Raw genomic sequence first — 26,064 nt, 5'->3', positions numbered from 1 at the left:
CAAACGGAGCTCACGAGCGGACCAGCGAACGCTAGTGTGAAAGGAGCCTTAGACGGGCAGATTATTGGGAACGAGTGTTCGTGGGAACGAGTGTTCGTAGGAACGTCCCCCCCCCCGATAATTGGCCTGATATGTAAATCCACCTGAACTACTGACCTACAGTCATCTACACATTAGCTCTTTATTGCTTTGAAACTTGGGAGTCTGATGGCATATCAGTAGACCAGAGGTTATGCCGTATATAGTACTGGAGGAGGATGTGATAACGGCAGTGTGGAGCCTTGGCAGCTGCATGCAGAGTAATTCCTTATCTGCGTGCTTCCATTTCTAAGCGCTTAGGTAATAAAGCTGCCTGTCTACTAAAATCCCTCAGTCCGCTAATAGTCACTGCCTTAAAGGAGTAGTACTGTTTCAGCAAGTAAATGGTGAAAAGTTAGACAATTTCCTAATATACTTTCTGCAGGCTCAGACTGAATGACAGGGGAGCAGGTGAATTCCTGCTGGGCCCCTGAGCCAGGTTGGACCCCTAGTCCTCCACCCCCTGCACTACGCACAGGTTGGCAGGGCAGAGCATCTCAACCAGCCTGTGCATCCATATAAAAAGTAGGTAGAGTTAACACACTAGCCAGCCTATTATTATAGACACATCAGGAGACCGGGCACAGAGGCAGGCCGGCCAGTATCAACTGACAGGGGGCTCCAGGACAGAACTATCTAAGGGTGCATTCACATGTTTAATCTTTTTTGCAGGGCTGCAGAACGGACATACGGATTGAAATTAATATGACGACATCCATTCCGCAGAAAATGTGGATCGGATGCAGAACAAAAATATGGTTGTGTGAATGGGGCCTGGGCCACAGGCCAAGCAGCGTGCTACTGAAAGAAATGTTGTAGGGATTTGCAAACATAGGTTAGGTAATATCTGCATGTAGCTGTGCAGTGGGCCCCCAGAATGAATTTTATTGTGGGCCCTAAGCACCCCAGTCCGCCACTGACTTTCTGTATCAGTCCTGGATTTCAGTATCTCTGCTAGCATTCATCCAACAAGAAGGGTTCAGTGTTTACTCCCTGGGGATGCAAATGGCTCCTCTTAACCTGCACACTCCGCCTATCTACAGATATAAAGAAAACTTAAAGGGGACTTGTTACCTCCTTTATACTGATGTGGTGGCATACTTGGTGCTGAGAATTTACAGATTAAGGGCTCATGCACACGAACGTATATATTTTACGGTCCGCAAAACACAGATCCGCAAAAAATACGGATGACGTCCGTGTGACATCCGTATTGCATCCTTTTTTTTTCCCCGATCCATTGTAACAATGCCTATCTTTGTCTGCAAAACTGACAAGAATAGGACATGTTCTAACTTTTTTGTGGAATGGCCATGCGGACATATAGAAACGGAATGCACACTGAGTCATTTCCGTTTTTGTTTTTTTTTGTGAACCCATTGAAGTGAATGGTTCTGCATACGGGCCGCAAAAAAAACAAACATAACGGACAAGGTAAAATATATATTGTGCATGATGTGCATGAGCCCTAATGCTGGAGGCACACGCCGGAGAAGAGTCACAGAGTCCAGCTTATTCATGAGCTTCCGCTCTTTCTGCCCACCCATTGATGATTGACAGTTGTCCTTTAGGGAGAGAACCGACTGACCGGTTTTCCTTTCCTTTCTGGCATTTTCGGCAGTCAGAGTAGCACAGTCTACCACACTATTCTGTCTAGTGAAAATGCCAGTAAGCAACAGAAAGCAGGTCAAGTTGAGCCCAAAGATGAATGCTTTAAACTCCATTTGTTGCGTTAAAGTGAATGTACTCATCTTATTCAGACGTATACCGCCAGAGACGGACTGGGAACTTAAAGTGGCCCTGGAAAAAAATACTAAAAGTCAGGGCAAGAAATACCATATTGTGGCACATTATACCACCCCAACAGAACCAAATACCACAATCCATCACAAAATACTGCCGCCAGCAGCACAAAATACATTTCCGAAAAACTTCCACTGGCCGACGGTAAGGAATGCCCAGGCGGCCCCCTGGGCATTGGCTCACCGGGAAACTTCCCTGTAAGGTCTATGGCCAGTCTGCCCCTGTACACTGCTGATGGACATCTGTGCTTCGGGCTAAAATGCTTGTGAGATGTGTCCACATCCTTTTGGTTGTGTAGTGTATATGGTTTTGAAAAAGATCCTCATCCTGAAACACATTGGTAGCACCCGGTTGGTTTCTCAGAGCTCATGGCATGGACATGCCCTGTAAAGACAGATGCTTGCCGAGGCTGCAGTGAATGAGACCCTTGTAGGCAGGAGAAGCTTATTGCACAAGGAAATCATTTCTTGGAGCAACAATATGACCAGCAGACATAGGGTAAAAGTTAAGAGTTTGCCTTTATTTTACAGCCTGCAATATATACTTACATTTTTGCTTCATTCATTCACTGATGTTTTCAATCTGGATGAACTTTTTTGTGCTACCATCTGACGCTTCTCAAAGTTAATTGTTGAATCGAATCAGGTAAAAAAAAAAAAAGTTCAGAAAATTCTCATTTTTTATTGTAAGTACTGTATATTGTAAGCCTCCTGTGTAGAAATCTGGTTATACAAGGCACTAATAAATATATATTTTGGAGGACATTTATTAAAGGGAATCTGTTGGCTCCGAAACACACCCCAAACTAGAGTAAGCGGGATATACTGTAAGTGATGCCGAGTCCATTTATGTAACTTTTATCTTCATACTTCGACGCTGTGCTCCAAAAAACCAGCAGTAATATGCATTGAGAGGACTCCTCTTTGAGTCCTCTCCATTATGTGCATGAGCTCAGGAGTCCTTTCAATGCATTTTACACAGCGTCAGAATGCAAGTGAGTACGAAGATAAAAATATTACCGGACTGGGCGTCACTACCACTATTCACAGTTTACTCTAGTTTGGGGGGGTTTCAGAACAGACAGATTCCCTTTAAGACCGGCTTCAGATGCGTCAGAACAGTTCAGAGGTGCACGATTCTTAATAAATGTGTTGCATTTGTGCATGTCCATACTCCAAAACATAAATCTACACCAGCAAGGGATCTGGTGTAGATTTCCATTATAATCTATGCTGATTTCCTGGCACAGATTATAATACATTTTGGGCCAGCTATAGGTGCCCCTGCACCACCCACTCCCTGCTTCCCTCTGACAATTTTTTTGAAAAGTGATGAGCAGGACTCTAAACTCTCAAAAAGTTGCAGAATTGTGTGCTACCATGGTGTGCCCAAACCGTGTGACATTTTGACTCCAGTTTGATATGTTTCCCTTAGTGTCTACGAGACCCAATTCCCCATCCCCACAACCCTTTGATCCGCAGATAGTCCATGTTTTATGTCCAGAACATGGATGCAAAGGTATTGCTGTATCACGGTGTTGTAATACTGATCATGCGGATTTAGGCCTCATGCACACGACCGTATGTATTTTGCAGGCTGAAAAAATGAATACTTTTTTTTTTTTATAGTTCCGTATACGGTCATGTGCATGAGGCCTTAAGGGTCCTTTCACACGGATCCGCAATACACCCGGCCAGCACCCCCATAGAAATGCCTTTTCTTATCCGCAGTTGCGGACAAGAATAGGACATGTTTTATTTTTTCCCGGAGCTGCGGACCGGAAGATCGGGGGCGCGCTCCGGAAATGCGGATGCAGAGAGCACATAGTGTGCTCTCCACATCCATTCCGTCCCCATAGAGAATCAATGGGTCTGCACCCGTTCCGCAAAATTGCGGAACGGATGCGGACCCATTTGCAGACATGAGAATGGAGCCTTAAGGGAATATGTCACCAGTTGTTGTTTTTTTGCCCTATCTGCAGGAGCATAAATTGGCAAGACACCGGGAGCAAATTGCTGGTTCACTTGCGTTGTTGGATTCCGGCAGGCAGTTTCGTCCGGCAATCTGTATGCAAACGGATACCATTTGTAGACGGATCCGGAACCGTCTCACAAATGCATTGTAATACCGGATCCGTCTCTCCGGTTGCCATCTGAAAAAACGGATCCGGTATTTATCTTTTTCACATTTTTAAAGGTCTGTGCATGCAGATCCGTTTTTTCAGAATACTTGGTGCCGGATCCGGCATCGATGCATTTCAATAGAAAATAATGCCGGATCTGGCATTCCGGAAAGTGTTCCGGAATTTTGGATTTTCTCCATTTAAAAATCAGTCAGTGACTGAACTGAAGACATCCTGATGCATACTGAGCGGATTGCTCTCCATTCAGAATGCATGGGGATAAAACTGATCATTTTTTTTCCGGTATTGAACCCCTAGGATGGAATTCAATACCGGAAAAGTTTAACGCAAGTTTGAAAGTACCCTAACCTGTAATTACCTAAACTGAATAGTTTATGGTTTGCACTTCCGCTGCAGATGACTTATTCTTTAGTACTGTCATATGCAATGTTTGTCTTGTTTGTGGAATGAAGGGATTCTTCTTGAAGGAATGCAGACATAATTATGTAGATTCATTAACATATCTTTAAAATAGGGGATGTGTCACTATCACAGCCAACATATCCTACTCATGGACAGCCAACATTTTTTAAGGACAAATAGGAAAACTAAAATAAACCACAAAGTGATATACATATTGTGACACAGTGCGGGGTTGTGTTTGGGAAGGCAGGTATTTTCCTCCCAGCATGTGCGGCTGGACTGGTTTCCAGTCAGGTGAGGTCAAATACCGGACCGGAGTTTAAGTGCCGATCCGGGTTTTGGCAGCACCTGGCTGTCCTTAAATAGGCAGCTGGACTCAGCAGAGATGTCTCTGTTTTTGGGATCTGAGGCTTTGTGCCGTGCTGGAGAGCTGGGAGCCGCATGCTGTGGAAACAGGCCCCCTAAAGCCTGCTGTGGACTACTGGAGGCAGAACTGCCAGCAAGGTGACTTGTGTTGTATGAACTTTCCATTGTGTGTGAATTAACACCAAGACTGCAAAGTTACGTGCTGTTTTGTGCAATTGCCTCAAGTGTGAATAAACACTGATGTTTTGAGTTAAAAACTTGTATTTTGCCTCTGTACTGAGCCTGCTTACCCTATCTACCAGAGCAAAACCCCACAATATGTACAGTAGTTTAGGATACTGATAGCTGGAATAGACATTAGTTACAATCACAATAACCTGCAGCGTAGAAGAAAACAGACACATTAATTTTACATGAACAGTGGAAAAATATTCCCACAGGTTATTGTTGAACATCACCACTGCAGCCAGACACTGTTCTTAGCATTGGACCTCTCAGGACATTGATTGTATTGATTGTATACCACCCACATTGTGCCCCCTCACAGTAGTAATGCCCACATTGTGCCCCCTCGCTGTAGTTATGACCACATTGTGCCCCTTCACAGTAGTAATACCCACATTGTGCCCCCTCACAGTAGTAATGCCCACATTGTGCCCCCTCACTGTAGTTATGACCACATTGCTCCCCTTCACAGTAGTAATACCCACATTGTACCCCCTCTTAGTAAAGCCCGCATTGTGCCCCCTCGTAGTAGTTATGCCCACATAGTCCCCCTCACAGTAGTAGTACACACATTGTGCCCCCCTCATAGTAGTAATGCCCACATTCTGCCTCCTCACAGTAGTAATGCCCACATTCTGCCTCCTCACAGTAGTAATGCCCACATTCTGCCCCCTCACAGTAGTAATGCCCACATTCTGCCCCCTCACAGTAGTAATGCCCACATTGTGCCCCCTCACTGTAGTTATGACCACATTGTGCCCCTTCACAGTAGTAATACCCACATTGTGCCCCCTCGTAGTAGTAATGACCACATACTCCCCCTCACAGTAGTAATACACTTTGTTCCCCCTCACAGTAGTTATGCCCACATTCTGCCCCCTCACAGTAGTAATGCCCACATTCTGCCCCTTTCAGTAGTGCCCTCTCCAGCTTCATTCGTAAAAGAAAACACAAGTACTCATCTTTCCCTGATGATCGCGTAGATGTGACGTTCCCCAGCAGCAGAATGATGTGGTCACACACAGATTGCGCTGCTGTGCTGTGTAGGAGGAGGCTGATTCCCGGGCCTGAACGCTCCTCCTATACAGCCCAGCAGCGCGATGTGTGGCTGCTGTGGACCACTCGCCACCCCCACCCCCCATACACACACACACTTCCTGCTACGGCTTACATACAGATTTAAAGTCCAAATTGCACCTAATAAGGAAAAAATATACAAGTTGAGGCCTATTTTACAGGTAGGAAGCAAATAGTTTCTGGAGTAGTTAAGTAAGTTTATTAAAGATTTGCTGTCACCTCTCCTGACATGTCTGTTTTAGTAACTACTTGTATTCCCCAAGTAATAACGTTTCTGGAGCATCTGTTCTTGTTAATCTATGTTGTGACATTCCCTTATTTCTACAAGAAGTTATGAATGAATTGCTAGCATCCTGCAATAGGTGCAGGGGTTGCCCGAGATAAATAAAAATCCCTCCAGAGTAAAAAAAAACAACAAAAAAAACACCTTATACCTACCCTTTTTTCCAAGGCCATACTCTGCAGCACTGGTCTGGTCCTCCTGCTGCTGCTTCACAGTGTCAATAACGTGCAGGTGTACGGAACATCACCACTGCAGCCAGACACTGTACAGTCTGACACCAGCAGCACTGATTGAACAGTCAGACACACCCGCTACTGGTAGCGCCCAGCAGTACCTTTACTGCAGACTGCTGGCAATTTGTAAACTTCTAGCAGGAATAATACAGACATGACACAACATAGAGTCACAATCGAGGCTCCAGAAATTGATATTTTATGAAGGATGTACCAGTAAGTAGCTGCTAGAACAGATCTGTCAGGAGAACTGACATGTCCTCTTTAATGCTCATTTATTTATCAGGTCAAAAAAAAGGAACAGAAAGAATTGAGTCAAAAAGCGGGACACGAGGGAGGCATGTGATTGGTTGCAGCGGTTGTACTGTCGTTCGTAAACAAGCAGGAGGACTAGATCAGTGCCACGAAGACTGTGCTGGAGAAACGCTTGTGTATAAGATTCTTTTTTATTTTAGGGTATTGCAAGGCTTGTCCACATCTTTGGTAACCCTATAATAGTAATACGTGTTTTATATTGATGACGTGTCCTCAGGATAGGACATTAGTACCTGATCAGTGGGGGTCTAACACTAGGGACCTCTGCCCATCAGCTGTTTGAGGAGGCCTCCTCACAGCTTACCAAGCACAGTGCTGTACATTAGATAGAGGCTGGGTTTGGTGTCTCAGCACAGCCCTATTGACTTTAATGGTACTGAGCTGTGCCTAGGCCCTGTGACCAATGAACGTGACATCACTGGCTTATTGCAACCTGCAAGAAGACCTCGGCACTCACTGGAGTGCCGTGGCCTATTCAAGGACCTGATAGGTGGGGGTGCCAGAATTCAGACCCCCACCGATCAGATACTGACAGGGCCGTCTTTACAAAGGGGCAGCTGCCCTGGGCCCAGTTTCTCCTGGGGGGCCCAAGGCAGCTGCCTCTTGAGCCCTGCTAGCTACTGCCCCGGGTGTCAGGCTGTCGGCTACACAGGCATCATGATCGTACTGTGTTAATGCTCTTAATTCTAGGACCTTAAAGGGAGTCTTTCACCTAATCTGAGCGTTTTAGACCGCTCAGATCAGGTTATAGACTCTTTAACCCTCATTACGATCATACCTTTGTCTTATGTGTCCCTCGCACAGATAATGAAAATAATACTTTTTAAACTTATGCAAATTACCTTCTGAAGGTGCCCAGGGGCGGCGTTACTGGGCGATGTGCCCAGAAAAACACACCTCCAGCCGGCGGACGTCACGAGCGGCACCAGAGGACGGCGGGCTGGGAACTGGCCCGCACCTGCGCACTGCTCTGCCCATTATGGGCAGATGAACAGCTTTTCATATTGCGCATGCGCCGGCCAACTAAAGACAGCCGGCCGGCGCATGCGCAATATGAAAGGATGTTCCTCTGCCCATAATGGGCAGAGCAGTGCGCAGGTGCGGGCCAGTTCCCAGCCCGCCGTCCTCTGGTGCCGCTCGTGACGTCCGCCGGCTGGAGGTGTGTTTTTCTGGGCACATTGCCCAGTAACGCCGCCACTGGGCACCTTCAGAAGGTAATTTGCATAAGTTTAAAAAGTATTATTTTCATTATCTGGGCGAGGGACACATAAGACAAAGGTATGATCGTAATGAGGGTTAAAGAGTCTATAACCTGATCTGAGCGGTCTAAAACACTCAGATTAGGTGAAAGACTCCCTTTAATGAGTTTTGCTCTAGGACCTTAATGACATCATTACCATGTGACCAGTAACCTAGCAATTACTGGTCACATGGCTATGAGGTCATCACAGGTCCTTGAGTGTTGCAGAAGTTAACTGTGGAGCTTTTTTGTGTAAAGATTACATCAGAAAAAGGTGACGGGGCTGTTATGTTAATATACTGTAAACTACTGTATAGTGGGGTGCTGTATACTGTGTGGTGGGCTGTATATTGTGTGGTGGGCTATATATTGTGTGGTGGGCTGTATACTGTGGGGGAGGGGGGGCCTGTATACTGTGTGGTGGGCGTATACTGCGTGGTGGGCTGTATACTGTGGGGGCCTGTATAGTGTGGGGGGCCTGTATAGTGGGGGGAGTGCTCTACTGCTGTACTGTATAGTGTGGGGGGCTGTATCGTGTATAGTTTGGGGTGCTGTATACAGTGAGGTGTATACCGTGAGGTGCTGTATACTGTGGGCTGCTATACTGCTCTACTATATACTGTGGGGTACTGTATAGTGTGTGGTGCTAAACTGCATACTGTGTGGTGCTGTATACTATAGGGTGCTATACTGCATACTGTGGGGTGCTGTATACTATAGGGTGCTATACTGCATACTGTGGGGTGCTGGGGTGCACTGTAACACTAGGGTGAGCCGAGCCCTGGTCTCCTTCCTGCAGAGCGGTGCCCACTTCCAGCCTGAGCCCAGCTGCCCAGAGCACTGATCCTGAGCCGCTGGAGTCTTCAGTACTGGAAGTATTTACAGTCATTCACTGGACTCTACCAGATGTGTGGATTTTTTTGTGTGTGTGTTGTGGTGGAGGGCGTGATTGCCTGCTAAGGTCTGGGAAGGCGGGATCCAGGGGGCCCAAGTAAATTTTTGCCCTGGGTCCAATCAATATTAAAGACGGCCCTGGATACTGATGACCTATGGGAAGATTGCTGAGCTAAGCAAAATCAGTGAAGTTGTAGATGTTCTGTATGCCTTATTTGGGGGAATTGATTAAATCTAGAGAACTTTGGTGCAAGTTTTTATGCATTTTTTGTAGCCAAGGCCAGTAGTGGATCCTGAGATCCTAAAGATAATTTGAATTCTCTTTTCATTCATGTTTTGGCTAAAAAAAAGACTCAAAACTACAACTCCCAGCATGCCCGAACAGCCTACAGGTATAAGCCTACAGCGGGGCATTGTGGGAGTTGTAGTTTTACAACAGCTGGAGGGCCGCAGTTTGAGGATGCCTGAGCTAGGAAGCCGCAAACCCTCAGGGAACATCTGGTGAGTAAGCGGCTCTGGTGGGAGGAACATCGAGTGACTGCACATCATGGAAGCTCATTGTTAGGTGTGACGCCGGTGCTTACAACACAGGGCACTCCTTATTTTTTATGACATATCAATTACAATTATCCAAGCCTTGCATACATTACATGTTATACCATAATTCAGCAGGGCTATTGGCAGGCATGCACTTGTAAACATGTTTTGCTCAATTTATGGGATATTTGACGACAATTTTCAGAAGAACTTTCATCTTGTGACAAATGACAGCTCTCAAATCACTGATAGTCCATCTATACTGGTTGTATTATCTCCTAGGCATTTAGTAAGATGTAAAGAGCAGATGCGTAAAGGTTATGGTGTATGTATGATAGGTTATGCATTCAGAAATATGAAATATTCATGTACAGTATATGTGGTGGTGGAGAGCCCTCGTTAAAGGGTTTTCCAGAATTTTTATACTGATGACCTATCCTCAGGTGGATATTAGATCGGTGGGGGTTCGAGACCCAGCATCCCCGCCGATCAGCTGTTTGAAGAGAGGGCCGTGCTCTGTGCGAGCGCTGCCTTCCCTTTATTGTTTACCTGCTCGCCATCAGCATCGCAGCGTTGAGCAGGGGTAATTAAAAGCCGTCCCATTTACTTCAATGGGACGGCTCGTTCCTATTCAAGTGTACACTACAGAGCCGTCTCACAGAAGTGTATGGGACGTGTTGTAATTACACCTGCTCAATGCTGCGATGTCAACGGCGAACAGGTAAACAGTGAAGGTGAGCTCAGCCTTCTCTTCAACCAGCTGATCGGCAGGGGTGCCGGGTGTCGGACCCCAGCCAATCGGAAATTGATGACCTATCTTGAGGAATCCTGGAAAACCCCCTAAAAGGGATTGTTCTTTTTTGTTTGCACCTATCAGTATTGTACCGAACCCCCTCAATTTCAGTTAGTATAAAATAAATTCAAGTCCTTAGTTCCGTCTATATCTTACAAGTGCTGCAAAATCTCTGCAAAGTAGATCTTCTTCACTCAATAGGTCTTCTTTCAAATGGGATTTTCAGGTATATACCATAGCTCCACCATAGATCACTCAGGTCTACGATGGAAAGCTATATTGGAGCTATATTGGAGATATAGTACACACATAGTATATATATATATATAGTCTACACGACGACATTTGTCGCGCGACATTTGTGCACTAATGTCGCGCGACATTTTGTTGCACTAATGTCGCGCGACAATTTTTATAATGGCAGTCTATGGTGTCGCACTGCGACTGCGACGCGACAGTCGCAGAAAATCCATCCGAGATGGATTTTACTGCGACGGTCGCGTCGCAGCATGTCGCATGTTGCAGTGCGACACCATAGACTGCAATTATAAAAATTGTCGCGCGACATTAGTGCAACAAAATGTCGCACGACAAATGTTGCGCCCTATTTGTCACGTGACTTTTTGTCGCGCAACAAATGTCGTCCTGAAAATCCTGTTTTCCTATGAAAGAGCAGCCCCTCCATTCCAGCTCTACATCTCTTCTCCTCCCTGCTGCTGCGGCTGTGACATTGTTTTGGCTGTAGTGATGACATGTGGTATCCAGCACGAGACCACTGAGGCCAGCGATTGGTTGCAGTGGTCATGTGTAGTATACGGGTACGTCACTTCAGCAGCCAGAATAAGTCCTCAATATCAGAATGGTGGGGGTCTGACACCTGGCAACCCCACTGATCAGCTGTTTCAGGCCATCATGGCAAAGAAAAATAACTGCATATGGAGCGAAAGCAGAAGGCTCCATACACTGTCATTTCAGCTCAGCTATCATTCATGTGAATTGGAACTGAGCTGCAGTACCCAAGTATGGCCACTACACAAACTATGGCGCCGTCTGCCTCCAGCTCCATACTTAGTGTAGTTTCCAGAGGCCCAAAACAACTTAGGCCGGGTTTTTCTTATTCGTCAGAGGAACAGAAAAATAAAGAGAATAACGGATCCTGTAAAAAAAAAAAACAAACAAAAAAAAAACAGGTACTTAACATCAGTTATGCACATTTGGCATCCGTTTAAGCAATTTCCATCTGAGATTCGTTAAGAAATCCTGCAAATAAGCAGTGATGTGAACCCAGCCTAATTATGGGGGTGCTGAGTGTCGAACACAACCAATCTGATATAGATGACCTATCTGTAGCCCGGAGTACCCCTTTACCGTAGTTTACTTGTTTGGTATATGTTGGAGATGTTCAGTGTCCCGTAAATATGTAAAAATATATATATATATTTTGAAGGCTTTCCACCATTCCTGGCCCTTGGTGACACTGGTTATTGGGCACAGATTTTTTTTTAAGTCTACATTTGAAGGCAGGATACTTGCTAGTCATGTTGATGCCTTGAATCCTTTGTGTAGGTTCTTCTACAAAGCTGAGCAGGCCACAGTGGCTTACCTTCAATGGATGCACACCACGCAACTGCTACAGGAGGAGAGGGCACCTCAATGAACTTTTTGACTTGAAAACACTATTTTTACACAGCTGCCACTAGGGGGAGCTCAGTGCAAAGAGATGATTACAGTTTCCATTGCAGTCAGTTATAACTGTATAAAGTCTTATGCACTGAGCTCCATTGTGGTAGATAGTTTTGTAACATTAATGGAAGGGAAGCAGTGATTTAGAGTTTAATGGGGGAGATGTATCAATGTGCTTATGCCAGTTGTCTGGTGTAAAAGCATTGGGAAATATGGTTGAAGTCAGATAAAATTTATTCCACTGAATTCCAATTCCACTTAAAATTTCTTTCACTTTTTCAATAAAAAAAAAGTTAATTCATCAGAAATCTGGGGCTTTGTGGTTTGTGGTCTACGTTGCCTGGGAGTGACTGGGTGGGGGCCTATACTAAGTTTTGATGTAGGGCCCCATGAGAGCTGTGTACGCCTCCAGCAGGCCACCCTGGGGCGGATTGGCCATAGACCTTACAGAGACATTTTCCAATGGGCCGATGCCTAGGGGGCTGTCTGAACCCTCCTCACGGCCGGCCAGTGGAAGTTTTTGGGGATGTATTTTGTGCTGCTTGCAGTATTTTATGATGGGCTGTGATATTTGGCTCTGTTGGGGAGGTATAATGTAGGGCTGCAGCAAACGATTATTTTAGCAATCGAGTATTCTACCGATTATTTTTACGATTAATCGAGTACTCTAATAAGAAAAACCTTCTTAAAATAACGTATTGCTTTATAAAAACAATATTTTTATTTCTTAGGTTACTTTCACACTTGCGTTTTTATTTTCTGGCGCTTAGTCCCGTCAAAAGGGCTCAATGCCGGAAAAGAACTGATCAGTTATATCCCTATGCATTCTGAATGGAGAGTAAGGGTACTTTCACACTTGCGTTGTTTGATTCCGGCAGGCAGTTCTATTGCCTGAACTGACTGCCTGATCAGGCGAACTGTATGCAAACGGATGTCATTTTTTCTGACTGATCAGGCATTTTTCAGACTGATCAGGATCCTGATCAGTCTGAAAAATGCCTGATCAGTCAGAAAAATGCATTGCAATACCGGATCCGTTTTACCGGTGTCATCAGGCAAAACGGATCCGTTTTTTTTTTCTTTTCTCATTTTTAAAGGTCTGCGCATGCGCAGACCGGAAGGACCGGCATTCCGGTATTTTGAATGCCGGATCCGGCACTAATACATTCCTATGGAAAAAAAATGCCGGCATTCAGGCAAGTCTTCAGTTTTTTTCACCGGAGATAAAACAGTAGCATGCTACGGTTTTCTCTTTTGCCTGATCAGTCAAAAAGACTGAACTGAAGACATCCTGATGCATCCTGAACGGATTTCTCTCCATTCAGAATGCATGGGGATATGCCTGATCAGTTCTTTTCCGGTATAGACGCCTCTGTGACGGAACTCTATGCCGGAAAAGAAAAACGCTAGTGTGAAAGTAGTCTTTTTGACTGATCAGACAAAAGATAAAACCGCAGCATGCTACTGAAGACTTGCCTGAATGCCGGATACAGCATTTTTTTCCAAAGGAATGTATTAATGCAGTATCACTCGACGGAACTGCTTGCCGGAAGTGTGAAAGTAGCCTTACAGTGGTATAGCACATAATTGCACACACATAAGGCTTCTTTCACAGCTGCAATATACATTCTGTCAGAAGAACAGCCAGAATGTACCATATCGGGTATAGCTGGATTATCTGCCGGCTGCTCCAGCGATTGACTGTAATGGGGTCCGGCCTTGTTACAGCATTCAAGCTGGGTTTTGGCCAGACAAAAAAAAGCTTTGGACGATACGCAGCATGTATGCCGGAACATGGCCAGATGGCCTTGGACCACATTATAGTCAATGAGAGCATATCGCTGGTTGTATCCGGCTATACCCAATACGGTATACTCCAGCAGGCTGTTCTTCTGCCATGCCATCCATTGCCATGTCGCTCACTCCCCCAGTGCCATCAGATCAGCCCCTCCATGCCATGTCCCCCACTCTCCCAATGCTGACGATGTGTGCACGCAAGGCCCTGGCCAGTGCAGCGCGGTGCCGAGTCGGGAGGCCACTTTACTCGCGCTCTGTGGTGATTTAAACAAATCCTCAATGCAGAGATATTGCATCGAGGATTTTTTTGCCTCCATTACATCGATGAGTCGTTTCAGCCCTAGTATAATGTGCCACAATATGCTATTGCTGGCCTGCCTTCCATCAGTATGGACCAGACTACAAAACAGGGCCACTTTTAGTATTTTTTCCAGGGCTACTTTACGTTCCCAATCCGCCCCTGAGGCCACCTAATTTACAGAAAGTGGCTGGTTATTAGGACACATGCAGAATCAAACATTTTCTATATGCTCGTATATATAGGTGTAATGTTTGCCCGCTTTGTAAAACAGCAGCAATATATACGGGCATTTAGAAATACATGTGCATTAAAGGAAATGAGTGACACGTTCACTTACTATTTCTATGCCTGTTGAGTCATGTCATCCAGCATAATCAACAGGACCTTCATCTAGTGCGTGGTCCTACCGGCCTGATACCAGAGACTAGACTGCACTACTGCGGTGGCCGGGTCCGGTTTAGCAAGTTCAGTGGATGACGCAAACATTTTTTTCCATGCTCTAAATCAGTAATTATAATGACGAATGTTTTACACTGTAGGTGTGGCTGGACTTATATGACTATATGGGAATAAAGTAGATTTAGTCATAATATTAAAGATGAGCTTATTATACATGGAATGATTTCCCAAATTATTTAAAGTATTGGCTTTTTAGTTCTCATTTGTGATGCCGTAAAACCATACATAATAACGCTGTGACGAGATCTGCTACAAAAGTAGCATATACTGACACATACAAATATAAAATGGATAACATCATTATACCACTCCACCATGACCATACTCTATACACTCTTAGATCCCAGTCATTAACCACTTCCAGACCGGGCCATTTACCCCCTTTCCGACCAGGCTTAATTTTGCAAATCTGACATGTGTCTCTTTTGGAACGCTTCTACTTATCCAAACCATTCTGAGATTGTTTTCTCATGACACGTTGTACTTCATGTTAATGGTAAATTTGAATCAATATGTTTTATCTTTATTTATAAAGAAATCCAAAAGTTAACGATAATTTTTAAAAATGTTATTCTTTTCTGAATTTGAATCTTTCCGCTTTTAAGACAGATAGTGATGTCTCATAAAATATTCATTATTTAACATTCCCCATATGTCTACTTTATATTGGTATCATTTTGGTAATATAATTTTATTATTTTAGGACATTAGAATGGTTTAGAATTTTAGAAGCAATTTTTTGAAATTTTTAGGAAAATGTCCAAAGTCAACTTTTTTAAGGACCAAGTTCAGTTCTGAAGTCACTTTGTGGGGCTTACATAATAGAACCAACCAATAAATGACCCCATTTTAGAAACGACACCCTTCAAACTATTCAAAACTGGTTTTATAAATGTTGTTCATCCTCTAGGTATTCCATTGGAATTAAAGCAAAATAGAGGTGAAATTTCAAAATTTCACATTTTTTTTCCAGATTTTCCATTTTAATTGGGATTTTAAGCGTGCAGCTGCCATCTCTGAAAGGACGTTCCAGAAAGTCCATTCAGAGATAAACCGACCACCCAAGGATGTTTATAGTCAATGGGTGGTGGGGAAGTGGTTAATAATCCCATTAAGGCCCCCACACAGTGATTTACAGGTGATGTCTCCTTTGACTGGAGTTGTTCCCTTAAAAAAAAATTTCAGTCATTGACAGATCACTATGATGACGTCTCCTGATCACAACTTGTTTCTGCATAAATGGACACACAGAACACGCCTATTTAGTAATAAGGCCTCCTTTTATGCTCCTACTTAGTAATCATCCCCATTTAGGCCCCAGTCCTGCTCAGAAGTAATTTCCATTTAGGCCTCAATAGATATAATGCCCCCCAGTAGTGCCATCTGTATATATAATGTCCCCCAGTAGTGCCATCTCTACTTATAATGTCCCCCCAGTAGTGCCATCTGTATATATGATGCCCCCCAGTAGTGCCATCTCTACTTATAATGTCCCCCCAGTAGTGCCATCTGTATATATAATGCCCCCCAGTAGTGCCATCTCTACTTATAATGTCCCCCCAGTAGGGCCATCTGTACATATAATGCCCGCCAGTAGGGGCCTGTTTACATACAATGCCCACCAGTAGTGTCCTGTTTACATATAATGCCCCCCAGTAGTGGTCTCTTCACATATAGTTCCCCCCAGTAGTGGCCTCTTAACAATTAATCCCCACAGTATATATAATTCCCCAACCCCTCCCCTATAGTGCCTGCAGTAGTGTCCACAAAAAATAAAAAATACTCTCCTCATTCCCACTGTCTGTGATGCTGTCAGTCATTGCAACCATCCTGCATCGTACCACTGCCTCATAGGCCTCAGACCTAGTGGCCTTCAGCCTATGAGGCTGAACAGCGAGACACAGTTACTGTCCCTGCTGTTCAACTTCGGCGACCCCTAGAGACGAATACTAGATGATCCACAGCCCGGTATAGGCCATGGCCTGGTGGTTGGGGATCACTAATTTAAAGGATAATTTTTTTTTAGAAGCTAATTAAAGGGAACAAGAAAAAAATCCTTACATATTATTCAAATTGTTTTCTTATATACACCCTTGTCAACTTTGCTGTATAGACTGGGACAGAATGAGCAGAGTCATGTCATTATTATTAGAGACTGGGCAAGTTAATGAAAGATCTGTGTTGTGGAGGCCTAAATAAAGCAAGATACAGTAGCAAAATATTCATTATGCATTATGTGCAGATATAAGGCTCTATTTACATCACTCCTGTCACTTCATGGTCTCTAGTGGAAGGGATGTACTGCATCACTTCCTAGGGACTGTAGTAATCTGTGACAATTCTCTGCCTATTGATAGCAATTAATTACTGCTGCCATAAATCACACACATCCTGCTGCACTTTCTATATCAGTGTTCCACATATTGCCATGGTGGTACGTATGATGTTATGGTGCTCCACATGTGGCTCTTATGACCCTGCTTGTGGCTATCCAGCTAGCTCATGTCAGCACAGAATACTTGGAATACTATGTTACCTAGCAATACCAGAGTTACCATAGCATTACTAAAACTTGCTACTAAGTACATTTAAAACCATATCACTGGACAAGAGACTTGTGACTAGGTCATGTCTTTCAGTGGTTTTTAGCGTGTGTCTTATGTATGTCATGCAACGTTTTGATATTAAGGCCTTGTTCACACTTTACTGTTTTGACAATGTTTTACATCACTTAAAAAAAAAACTAATTGTTTTGAAATCTCATTTACAAGTCTAAAACCAGGTGGTTTACAGGACTTATTGCATTAGATGAAACGGGCACTGTTGTAAGACTGAACTATTGTGGCATTGTATGGCACTTGCCACATGTGACAGTAGCATCTGCTGTGTGTGACAAAGCCTAACATCCTATGGTCATATTAGGCTACTTTCACACTTGCGTTTTTGCCTGATCCGGTAGGGATCAGCAAAAAAAAAAACCGCTTCCGTTTCTGATAATACAACCATCTGCATCCGGTATGAACGGATCCGGTTGTATTATCTTTAACATTGCCAAGATCCGTTTTCGATTGTGTCAGAGAAAACAGATCCGTCCCAATGAATTGCATCGGGGGTAATGCCGGATCCATCTTGCTCCGCATCCCAGGACGGAAAGAAAACCGTAGCTTGCTGCGGCTTGTTCTGCGGTATGGGAACGCAACCAAACAGAACTGAATGCATTTTGGAGCATTCTTTTCTGTTCAGTTACATTTTGTCCCCATTGACAATGAATGGGGACAAAATGGAAGCATTTTTCTCCGGTATTGAGATCCTATGACGGATCTCAATACCGGAAAATGTAAATGCAAGTGTGAAAGTCGCCTTAGCCCAGTAAAGGCTTCTGCCTCGCTAATTTCATGAAGCAATTACTGCACATTTCCTGCCTAGCATTTATAATTTGTACCTCTCTTGTATTGTATATGACTGCGGAGCACAATCCTCAAAATAACATTTTCTGGTTTGTTCCATTTTACAGAAGAAACATGGAGCTAGTGCAACAAGTGCAAGCACCAGTGCTGCAGCCGCCAGCAGTAGCAAGGTAAGGACAATGCTCTCCTTGTCTACCACCTGTTTCACAGATTCGCTGGTCCGCAGAATTCAGTGGGAGAATCGGTTCATATAATATTCTCAAAATGTCACGAAAAGCAAATCTCACATCTTTACCAGTTCACCAATACAGCCTACTGTCCGTCAAATCTGCGAAGCTTGTACAGGGTGAAAAAGTTCACCCCTCTCTACGCTAAGGGGAGGAAAAGGGGGCGGGCGCTTGTCTTCGGGTGAGAAAGCCGCTGCCCCTTGACTTCAAGACTATCGTTTACATAGCGCGGCCAGTTGAATAAAAGTCTTTTTTTTTTTACTTTTGCCGCATTGCACAGAATAGACACAGACACCTTTATAGTCATGGTACAGGCTGCAATAAGGTACTGCTGGCGGTTTAATATGCATTTTCTAGGTGACGGGTTCCGTTTAAAAGAAATCCTGCCGTTTTCGCACTGGCCACTAAGCCTAATAATAGGTGCCATGTATTGGTCTGTACAAATCACTTTACTGCAGTTATCTGCTTATCATTACAGGCAAGATTAAGGCGCATTTACACGTCCCAATTGTCAGATTATCGGGGACAAAATTTCCTACAAATGCTTTTTCCTGATAATCTGCCCATGTAAAGGGGCCTCAGATCACTCAATGGATAAGAAAAAACCGCTAGTTCATCGAGTGAAATGATCTCTGTTGCGGACACCTCAGTCATCCTTTCTGTTGGTGGAACAGAGCTCTGCTAACCAGAAACAATGAATCTGTATGAGGCCGATCGATGGCAGTAGCCAACGCTCATCTCCATACAGTGGAGGGGACTGCTGCATGTAAACGCAGCTTTTCACCTCCGCTGACGAGAAGGCAATTGTCAGGAAGGAACGCTTCCTTCACGATAATTGTCTTCTCATCCGCCCAGTGTAAATGTACCTTTTGAATGACAGATATCACCTATATGTAGATAACACAGGATCCACCATTCACAGTTGCTGATTGTTACAGCTTATCTTCTCCCTCCTGACCTCGTCACAGAGCATTCCTAGAAAACTCTCTCATAGAAATATGCACCAGCTCCTTATGGGATATTATCAGCCCTTGTAATATAATTAATATCCCATAATACATTAGTACTGTGTGTTTTCTGTAGTGAAAATGTTGCATCTTTTACTATTACATCTTTTCATTTGCTGTGTGGTGCTTGACTTTTACTATGCAGATCACAGCATATTTCTGCAGCGTACATGGCCTCAGAGGGTTAAGTGCTAGGGACGAGCTAGTCACTCCTTTGGGTGGAGATTAGGGTTCTTACAGTTGCAGTTTGGGATGGCCCTGTCATGTCATGTGTGCATGAGATTTGGGAAGAGCCTGGTGACGTAGCAGAGGGGTTTGCCAGCACACCGAAAAGAAACTCTGATGTTGTGGTTGCAGTGCAGGATATCAGTGAGGACGCAGGGCTCTTGAAATAAGGTACGGTTTTATTTTACTGCAGCTCTGTCAGTCTTGCTGTGACAGCAGCTGGCAGGACGGTGGCGTTTCTTTTTGTGACACAGGTTTACGGTGACTTGTCTGAGATGGGTGGGTGCGTAGTGTAGGCAAAGTATCTACAAAGGTCTGCGTGCATGTGGTGCAAGGAATCCTTACGAGCGATGGAGAAGTTCTGGGGAGTTTTATGTGCAGGGTGTGGTGTTATTCGCCTGTGCCTTCAGTCCCGAGCCACTGACAAGGGTGACCTGGGGGATAAAAGGCATATCCGTGTCACTGGTGGGACCCGGCTTCTTACTGCAATATTAGGTACGAGAACAGAATGTAAATCTGTGGTTATAGTGAAATTGATGAAAGCCGGTTAATTATTAGTAATTGTATAATCTATAGAGATAAGCAGCGCAAGACACTATCCTTACTACTGTCTTATCCCAGGCCTAGACTTAAAGGGGGTGTCTCACTCCGGCAAATGGCTTTTATCATGTAGAGAAAGTTAATACAAGGCCCTTACTAATGGATAGTGATTGTCCATATTGCCTCCTTTGCTGGATGGATTCATTATTCTACCGCATCATTATACATTGCTCATACCCAGGGGTTACGACCACCCTTCAATCCATCAGTGGTGGTCATGCTTGCACACTATAGGAAAAAGCATCGGCCACTTTGGTGGCTGGGACCATAGCAGCGCATATAGGCTAGTGCTTTTTCCTCTCTGCTTTAGGCCTCGTTCACATTCCCGTTTTTCATGCACGCGTGTGCTCTGCATTTTTCACGTACAGCACACGTACCCATTCATTATAATGTGTTTGTTCCCACACCAGTGATTTCACGGTGACACACACTACTTTTGGTTCCAGATATGGACCAAACACACCCATTGAAGTCTATGGGTCCGCAAAAAATGGCATATTTTGCGGTTCCACAATTTGCAGCCTGCAAAATACATACGGTCGTGTGCATAAGGTCTTACCATGACACATGGAGGTAAAAAAGGACCCGCAGACTAAAGACGGATCCTTCACGGATAAAACACAGATAAATATGGAAATGTGAACGAGGCCTAAGGCTACTTTCACACCTGCGTTCGGTGTGGATCCATCTTGTATCTGCACAGACGGAGCCGCACCGATAATGCAAACGCTTGTATCCGTTCGGAACGGATCCGTTTGCATTATTCTTAAAAAAAAAAAGTCTAAGTCAAAACGGATCCGTCCTGACTTACATTAAAAGTCAATGGGGGGGCGGATCAGTTTTTAATTTCACCATATTGTGTCAGTGAAAACGGATCCGTCCCCATTGACTTACATTGTAAGGCCTAGTTCACACGAACCTTTTTTTTGCGAGTGTACGGGCCGTTTTTTTGTGTTCCGTATACGGTCCGTATACGGAACCATTCATTTCAATGGTTCTGCAAAAAAAACTGAATGTGTTCCGTATGCATTCCGTTTCCGTATTTCCGTTCCGTTGAAAGATGGAGCTTGTCCTATATTTGGCCGTAAATCACGGGTCATGGCTCCATTAAAGTCAATGGGTCCGCAAAAAAAACGGAACACATACGGAAATGCATCTGTATGTCTTCCGTTTCCGTTCAGTTTTTTCTGAACCATCTATTGAAAATGTTATGGCCAGCCCAATTTTTTCTATGTAATTACTGTATACTGTAAATAGCATACAGAAAAACGGAACGGAAAAACGGAAACACAACGGAACTCAAAAACGGAACAACAGATCCGTGAAAAACGGACTGCAAAAAACAAATAAAGCCATACGGTTGTGTGAACTAGGCCTAAGTCAGGACGGATCCGTTTGGCTCCGCATCGTCAGGCGGACACCAAAACGCTGCAAGCAGCGTTTTGGTGTCCGCCTCCAGAGCGGAATGGAGGCTGAACGAAGGCAAACTGATGCATTCTGACAGGATCCTTATCCATTCAGAATGCATTAGGGCAAAACTGATCCGTTTTGGGCCGATTGTGAGAGCCCTGAAACTGATCTGACAAGCGGACCCAGAAACGCCAGTGTGAAAGTAGCCCAATTTGTCTGCATGTTTTCATCTGGAATAAGCCATGTTTTGCACACAGGCCCGTGCTATTGGCTGTCTGTTACATATGCTTCAGTTTGGTATATCAGCAGTATACAGTGTATATGTTTCATTTATCTGCAGGTGGATGGTGACTTATAGGCAGTGATGGTCAGTACGCAGTGTTCGCCAGCGAACACATGCGGGCTGCCATCTTTAGTAAGGTAGACTCACCCGTCCGGCGATGCACAGGTAAGCCCTTACCTGTGTCGGAAGCCGGTCTGAAATCAAATGCGGTCACCGGGAGCAGGCAGTTCCATGAACAGCCCGATGAAGGCCCCCGGCAGCTGTTCTTGGAACTGCCTGCTCCCGGTGACCGCATTTGATTTCAGACCGTCTCCCGGCACAGGTAAGGGCTTACCTGTCTATCGCCGGACGGGTGAGTCTACCTTACTAAAGATGGCAGCCCGCGTGTGTTGCTGGCGAACTGACCATCACTGCTTATGGGGCAGCACCTTTGTGCCAGTGCTCGGGACCTGGGTTTGTATCTGATCACTTTAGGCCGGGTTCACATCACTTTTTTCCCATCCGTTTACCATATACAAAAAATGTATACAGTAAACGGATGCCTCAGACAGATACCATACAGTGGCATCCGTTCACCATAGACTTCCACTGTAATATGCTATATTTGTTTGCGGGGCCACAGAACAGCGCAACGATGCGGACAGCTGTCCGCATCTTTTGCGACTCTATTGAAGTAAATGGGTCCGCACCCGAGCCGCAAAAAACAGGCGGCTCGGATGCGGATCAAAACAGCCGTGTGCATGAGGCCTACCAGCGCAGTCCAGATATACCGATACTGTTAACTGAACTCCTGTAATGCTGGCCCCAGTGTGTGTGAGTGTTAACATTGTGTTCTGTTCACACTAGCATCATGGCGTTTGTTCTGTTTTAGAATGGTTCCCCACTAGTCCTATAGTTGTCCTATAATGGGCTCCATCAGGGTTCCGTCGGGGCTTTAATATATCCATTGGGGTTCCAGTATGTAAAACCTAAAGGGGTTTTCCCATCTCAACATTACAATATCAGCTTGGTGTGCGTCCCACCTCTGGGACCTTATGCCATCTCCAGAGCAGGGCCCTCAAAGTGAAGGGAGAACAGCCACACATTTGCGGACACCCTCCATTCACCACTATGGGAGTTCCAAAAATAGCCAAAAGCTTGCTCGGCTATTTTCGTCAGTCTCACAGCAGTGAATGGAGAGGTGGTCATGCTTGCGCAGCTTGCTCTCCATTCACTGCTATGGGACTTCCGAAAATAGCTGAGTGAGCATGCAGCGCTCCATTCATAGCAGCGAACAGAGAGGATGCCGGGCATGCACAGTGCACTCTCCCTCAGTTCAGGGTCCCCATTCTGGAGATAGGAGCAGGTCCCAGATCCTAGTGATAGGGCAGATGTTGAGATGGCAAAACCCTTTTAATGGCGCTTTACATTGTGACCCCATAACAGAGACCAGGGAATAGGGGGCCTACTACCTGTATGCTATGCCTGACAGCAGTCTACTACTACTGCAAGCAGCCAAGCGCTAAAGTAGAAATTATGAGGAAGATGAGCAAAAATTCCTACAATTTGTGACTGTTCATACTGTAGATGGGTGTTTTGACAGCTGTATGTAACATTTGATGAATGCAGGGAAGGGCCGAGCCCCACAGGCAAATGTTAAACTCCCTTAGAGAACGCACCCAAACGTGAATAGTAACACTGAGCTGAGACAATGCCGTCTGAGTACACAATGGGACTTTATCGAGGGACTTGCGACTTTTTCAGCTGTAAAGTCACAAGTCGCTTTTTTGACCAGATGTACAACAATATTTAGTCACATGGCCAGTTTTATGTCATGGTCGACGGTTTGGCAGGAAGGGGCGCGTCGGGGACTGTGCTGGGACGAACACAGCAAGTTTACCTACATTAGGGACTCATGTACATGACCGTTGGATGTTCTGCGGTCCGCAAATTGTAGATCCGCAAAACGCGGATACCGGCCATGTGCATTCCATATTTTGGGGAGAGAATTGTCCTATCCTTGCCCGTAATGTGGACAATAATAGGACATGGCCAGGTGGACATACGGGCACGGAATCCTTTCCATTTTTTGCAGCCCAATTGAAGTGATTGGTTCCGCGTACAGGCTGCAAAAAAATAAGAATGAACACGGAGAAAACATATGTTTGTGTGCATGAAGCCCTTCACATTCAGGTGTAAATGTCAACGAAAAACTTCTCCAGCCATGGCCAGGCCGCAGATGCGCCACACTCCTTGACGAATCTTATGGCAGCATAAAAAGCCAGTCTTAGTAAATGACCCCCAGTCTGTACAAGCAGAGTGAAATGGTCATTTAATCTGGACACACATGGTTTGATGTCTCTGCCCAATGAAATGATTGAGTGTGTACACGACTGCTAACCGATAGTGACCACTCTGCTCTGACACTGCTGCTTAGGGCTCATGCACAACCGTTTTTCTTTTCTGCATCCGATCCGCAGATCAGATGCAGACCCATTCATTTCAATGAGGCCACTAAAATGCGGACAGCACACTGTGCGCTAACTGCACCCCTATGTGCGCATATCCGTCCCACAAAAAGATAAAACATGTCCTATTCTTGTCCATTTTGAGGACAAGAACAGGCATTTTGTCAATGGGGCCTGAAAAAATTACAGGATGTTCACCCCTGGGATCCTTATTTTGCAGGTTCACAGTTTGCAGACCGCAAAATACATACCTTAGGGCTCATGTACACAGACGTATTTTTTGTCCATATTTTTGGGGGGGTTGGATGTGGACCCATTCACTTCAATGGGGCCAGAAAAGATTATAGAACATGTCCTATTATTGTCCTCATTACGAGCAAGGATAAGACTGTTCTATTAGGGGCCGGCTGTTCCGTTCCGCAAAATGTGGATGTCACACAGCTTGTATCTGCAAAACACCGAACGGTCTTGTGTATGAGAGCTTATACCTATATATTCGGCGGGTCTACAGAGATTCCCATCAGTCTCTTCTACCGATGGAGCTTACAACTGACTTTCCTACGAAAGAGATTTGCAGTTACATCAGAAACCAATTGACCGGTCAGTACGGTTTTTTTCAAAAGGAAACCCATGTAAACCGAGGCACCGATTGGGTTTGATCTGAGGATTTGAACTCAGGATTCCAGAGTTGTAAGGCAATAATGCCAAGGACTTGAGCAATTGGTTCAGCGAGCAGCCCAGTCTCTCCCCAATACGTTTGCATGTTCAGATGTTATCTCCAAACCAATGAATACTTAGGACTCCATCGCATACTGTAACATTTAGTAAGTAGGGGGGAGCTTTGTTACTAGGACTGGCGCACTGTCCAAGTGATGGGCCATATTTCTCAACTTGGCGCTTATCAAAGAATGGAAGGTTTCAAAGTAGCACATGCTGTTATCAATATTGTTTTTGGGCCAAATACTAGATTTTTCTGTGTCTTGATACCATATACCTGTTTCAAATACGTTAATAACAAATACAGTTTTATGTAGTTGAGTTTTAAGATAATTTCCTAGAATTTTATGCTTCCTTCGCATTTTGTTGTTCACCCAAAAAGACACAAAAAACACAAGAATTTCATGGCTTTTTTTTTTCAAACCAGAAAACCAAGAAAAAAATTCACGCAGCCAAAACAGTATTTTCCATAAGGCCTCTGGGGGGTTGTGTGGTATATGGCACCAAGATATTAGCAGGTGGGGCCTCCATAGCTCAGGCTTGTTTTTCCAGCACTTCCAACAGATGCTTAATCAGATTCAGTTACTAGGAATTTGGTTTTAACCCCTTAAGGATTGGGGCAATTTTCATTTTTGTTTTTATCTATCCAGTAAGGCCTCTTGCACACGAACATTTTTTTGTTTCCGTTCCGTTTTTTGCGTTCCGTATACGGAACCATTCATTTCAATGGATCCGCAAAAAAAACGGAAGGTACTCCGTATGCCTTCCATTTCTGTATTTCCGTTTTTCCGTTCAAAGATAAAACATGTCCTATCATTGTCCGCATAACGGACAAGGATAGTACTGTTCTATCAGGGGCCAGCTGTTCCATTCCGCAAAAAACGGAATGCACAAGGACATCATTTTTTGCGGACTGCAAAATATTGAAAAAGCCATATGGTCGTGTGCAAGAGGCCTAAATTATATATATATAAAATTATTTGCATTGCAATATCCTGATACCCATAACTTATTAATATTTCCATCTACGAGCTCTGTGGGGGCTCATGTTTTTCGCTTGGCAATCACTTTTTCAATAAAAAAAATTTGGGAAGTGGACGCAACCAAAAAAA

At 44.6% G+C, this 26,064-nt stretch overlaps 1 protein-coding gene across 8 annotated transcripts in view; it reads left to right on the top strand.

The window, feature by feature from the left end:
- Positions 1 to 26,064, top strand: part of CAST (calpastatin) — a 189,116-nt gene that overhangs the window by 49,752 nt on the left and 113,300 nt on the right. For 7 of the 8 annotated variants that reach the window (XM_044275982.1, XM_044275983.1, XM_044275986.1 and 4 more), the window contains one exon: positions 18,144 to 18,206. In XM_044275982.1, the coding sequence (XP_044131917.1) occupies positions 18,144 to 18,206 (63 nt within the window). Of the gene's footprint in view, positions 1 to 18,143; positions 18,207 to 19,559; positions 19,667 to 26,064 lie in introns of those variants that run through there. The other variant, XM_044275988.1, reaches the window with a different exon arrangement.

Source organism: Bufo gargarizans, chromosome 1 (genome assembly GCF_014858855.1).
Source record: "Bufo gargarizans isolate SCDJY-AF-19 chromosome 1, ASM1485885v1, whole genome shotgun sequence".
In the NCBI taxonomy this organism is placed as follows: domain Eukaryota; kingdom Metazoa; phylum Chordata; class Amphibia; order Anura; family Bufonidae; genus Bufo; species Bufo gargarizans.
This window is presented reverse-complemented; position numbering and strand designations above follow the sequence as displayed.